General features: G+C 32.1%; 1 protein-coding gene across 2 annotated transcripts; it reads left to right on the top strand.

Moving 5' to 3' along the window:
* Positions 1 to 1271: 1271 nt before the first annotated feature.
* LOC110801366 (cyclin-D4-1) lies at positions 1272 to 4130 on the top strand. Of its 2 annotated transcripts, none has more exons than XM_022006815.2 (6): positions 1272 to 2101; positions 2565 to 2651; positions 2748 to 2843; positions 3127 to 3328; positions 3457 to 3602; positions 3702 to 4130. In XM_022006815.2, exons 1-6 carry the CDS (start codon positions 1715 to 1717, stop codon positions 3942 to 3944), a joined length of 1161 nt encoding a protein of 386 aa, XP_021862507.1. In that variant the 5' UTR covers positions 1272 to 1714; the 3' UTR covers positions 3945 to 4130. The 2 variants fall into 2 exon arrangements, with proteins under 2 accessions (XP_021862507.1, XP_021862440.1); XM_022006748.2 differs by having other exon boundaries at positions 1273 to 2101; positions 2745 to 2843.
* Positions 4131 to 4377: the final 247 nt, after the last annotated feature.

Raw genomic sequence — 4377 nt, 5'->3', positions numbered from 1 at the left:
CTACTTTACCGTTGAAAATGAAATTTACAATGATTTTTGAGATTTTTTTAAAAGATTTCCATAATCATTTCCAACAATTACATTCTCCGACTTCTTATTAGTTGCAACATTAGTCTTTTAGGAGTCAAACTTCACAAATTTCAACAATAATTCCGAACAGTATATACTATGCATCGAAATAATAAACAGTAACGTGAAATATTGTAGAGTTTGTGTTCGAATAAATAATGTTTTTGAAGAATCAACATTTTATACTCGTATTGCCGCTTTATTAATTACTACGACCATAATTAACCCACGGATTAGTGAAATTATTAACAGTAAAAGATATAGATATAAATTTGTGACATAACAAAAGTCAAAACCTAAACTTCAACCGATCATAATTGACCCACATTGAAATGGAATATCTACTCTACCTAGACTAAACTCGACAAAAGTTAACTGCATTATTTTTCACCGGAAAATAACTTGAAAATTTAAGTTGACCTACCCGAATCAGACTCGGTCACTTGACTAATTAATTAGACACGTCTAATTGGAACAAATAAAAAATGGAGACGTTTATACACTAGGGAAAATACAAGTAATTACTCCGCAATCTGCACTTATATAATGCAACCGACTATAGTTGACTCACATTGAACTGAAATATCTACTCTACCTAGGCTTAACTCGACACAAGTTAACTGGATATTTTTTTTTTCACCGGAATATAACTCGAAAAACTATGTTGACCTACCGAATCACACTCGAGTCACTCGGCTAATTAATTTGACACGCAAGTAATTACTCTAGATTTGTATAATGTAACCGACTTCAATTGACCAACGTTGAACTGAAGTATCTACTCTACCTATACTAAACTCGACAAAAGTTAAGTGAATTTTTTTTACTAGAAAATAACTCAAAAAATCAAGTTGACCTACCCTAATCAAACTCAGGTCACTCAACTAATTAATTCGACACGTCTAATTGCAACGTGTATAAACTCGAGTGAATTTTTTTTACCGGAAAATAACTAAAAAATCAAGTTGACTTACCCTAATCAAACTCGAGTCACTCAACCAATTAATTTGACACGTCTAATTGCAACGTATATAAACTACGGGAAAATACAAGTAATTACTCCGTACTTGTATAATGAATACAATACCATGTATGTAGAATACACTCTTCAGTATCCACTTATACAAACAAGTAGAGTACGTGTAATCACCCCATATTTTGATGATACAACCAAAAATATTTATACCCATTTTCATTTTTCTCTCTCTAAAACGCTATTTCTTTCTCTCTCTTCACTCCACACTACCCTAGAGTCATTTCTCCTCCTACATAACCCCCCCACTCTCCTCACCTCAGCAGTCTCTTCAACCCACAAAACCCATTTCCAGACACTACTTTCTTCTTCATCCCTGTAATATAAATTTTGCATTTTTTTTGTTAATTTTATTTTTAATTTACCCATTTTTTTGATTCATTTGTTTCCCCTTTTTGTTTGTTCAATCAAGAATCGATTTTTTCCCCCAATCTATCAAACTACCCAGAAAACCAAAACAAAAAAAGTTGTAATCTTTGTACTCAGATTTCCAGTTAGATGCAGAAAAAATCGATTCTCTGAGGATTTTTTAGAGAGAGAAAGAGGGAGTTTTTTCTGGGTTTTCTAGAGAGAGAAAGTTAAAGCACAGCAGAGGGGCAGCAGAAAAAAAAAATGGCACCAAGTTTTGATCTTTTGTGTGCAGAGGATAACTCTGGTATCTTTGATGAAGTTGATGATAACTATTATGGGGTTGTTGTTGACGATGATGTTTTCCAGATTTGTAACTTGCAACAACAAGAACACCAACATGAGAATCTACGAAACTTGGATAATATTAACATTAATCATCATCATCATCTTAGTTATAACAATAACAATAATCAAGAACACAACTTTGAAGCTTTCTTTTCTGGGTTTTTTGTGGCGAATCGGGAGTGTTTAGATTCCATGTTTGACAATGAAAGGCAACATTTTCTGGGTCTTGATTACTTGAAGAGGTTAAGAAATGGTGATTTGGATTTGGGTGCTAGAAATCTGGTTGTTGATTGGATTCATAAGGTGGGTTTTTCTCCATTTTTTTCTCCAATTTTTTCTTCATTTATTGGATTTTTTAATTTTATTTTCCGATATTCCATTATCAAAAACCATCGCACCCTAAATTTCTGATTGGATGTCTTTTTTTCCTTTTTAATTTCCGATGAAAAATGGGATTTTTCTTCCTTTTTATTCTCACTATTTAATGTTTATTTTTGGTGGGGTTTTATTATAATTATTATAGTGGGACTAATTACTTGTAAGTTTGATTAAATTCCACTTTTTAATAAAAATCTTGTTTTTATGGGGGTACAACTTTTTGCTAAGCATGTTTGGCATTTCTTACCTTCCCTTGAAAGTAATGTTCTTTTGCAAATGATGAACCACATTGTCATGTTTTTACCCATTATTGAGCTAATTAACACTCTGATTATCTTAATTATCGTTGATTAGATCACTAATCACACTATTATCTTGATCTTTACAGGTTCAATCCCACTACAATTTTGGACCCCTTTGTGTTTATCTTTCTGTAAACTACTTGGATCGCTTCCTTTCAGCCTATGAACTTCCTGTAAGCAATCTACTAATCCAATCTACTAATCATCAATGATTAGTTACTAATTAAATCTGATTAATCTAATTTCAATATGTTTGGTTTTTGAAGAAGAGCAAAGCTTGGATGATGCAATTGCTTGGTGTTGCTTGTTTATCTCTAGCTGCCAAGGTTGATGAGACTGATGTTCCTCTCATCTTGGATTTACAAGTGAGTCATACAAACATAATTACATACACACATAAATCATAATCAACCCTTGATCTACCTATATTAGATTAAGAATTTGAGATTGATAGTGTAATTAGAAATTGTTAAGAATTAATGTAAATCGATAATGTACCAATGAGTTATTGACCTAGTGGTTAAGACTGATTGCCTGTGTACGATAGGTTTCAGGTCCGAATCGGCCTGGACCAATTTGTATATGTAACACAAAGATTAGATGACTTTTTATGGATCATATTGATTGATTGGTAATAAAAATGTGCAGGTGGGAGAAAGCAAGTTTGTATTTGAAGCAAAAACAATACAAAGAATGGAACTTTTAGTGTTGAGCACATTGAAGTGGAGAATGCAATCAGTGACACCATTTTCATTCATAGACTATTTCCTTTATAAACTAAGTGGGGATCAAATGCCACACATTAGTCTAATTTTTCAAGCCATCCAACTCATTCTAAGCACAATCAAAGGTACTACTATAATTAATAACAACAATAATAATACTAATAATAAATTCAATATTAGTTGGTGAAATTAAATTAATTTATTTAGTTTGAATGTTTGGTGGTATTGATTTGGTTGAGGGAATTGAATGCAGTAATTGAGTTGATGGAATTCAGACCTTCAGAAATTGCTGCAGCAGTAGCAATCTCTGTAACACAACACCAACAACAACAACAAGAATCTCAAATAGTTGAACTCACTGATAAAGCGTTCTCTTTTCTTACTGATCTTGTAGAAAAGGTAAAGCTTACCCCTTTAAATTGTCTTTTAAGAATCTTAATTACAGGGTTTATACTTTATACAACGGAAAATTGATTGGTTTGTTAATGAAATTTGCAGGAGAGATTGAAGAAGTGTGTGGAAATAGTGAATGATATGAGAACGGAGAACAGAACAACCGGTGTATTAGCTTCAACATCAGTACCACAAAGTCCAATTGGTGTGCTTGATGCTTCAGCATGTTTAAGCTATAAGAGTGATGAAACATCATCAACAACAACAACACCATCTGGATCTTGTGCAAATTCTGCTCCACCTCCCAAGAGAAGGAAGCTAGACAGGACCTCTCAATTAGAATTTTAGGAGAGAGAAATGAAAAGAAAAAAAAACACAAAAATTGAGTTTTTTTTTTTTTTTTTTTAATTTATATTTTTTCCTTTTTGGGTGTGTTTATGATGATAATACATTTAGTACAAAGAAAATAGACAAAAAAAAAAGAGAGGAGAGTTGAGCTTTAATAAAAATTTTGACCTAAAAATAATTTTAACATAGTTTTTTTTGAACAAGAAACGTTTCTAGGAACGCTCGATTAGTAAAACAAGACTAAAAGTAATTTTAACCGAGTCTTTTTTGAACAAGAAACGTTTTTAGGAACGCCCGATTAGAAAAGCAGGAAACGTTTTAAGGAACGGAGGAGTGTAGTAGTACTTGTACTTTTACAGAACCAGAAAAAACATGAAAATAGATGGGACAAAAAACTGTTATGGTGAACAGAATTAATGTAAAAATAAATATA

The sequence above is a fragment of the Spinacia oleracea genome, chromosome 2 (genome assembly GCF_020520425.1).
Source record: "Spinacia oleracea cultivar Varoflay chromosome 2, BTI_SOV_V1, whole genome shotgun sequence".
Lineage (NCBI taxonomy): Eukaryota > Viridiplantae > Streptophyta > Magnoliopsida > Caryophyllales > Amaranthaceae > Spinacia > Spinacia oleracea.
This window is presented reverse-complemented; position numbering and strand designations above follow the sequence as displayed.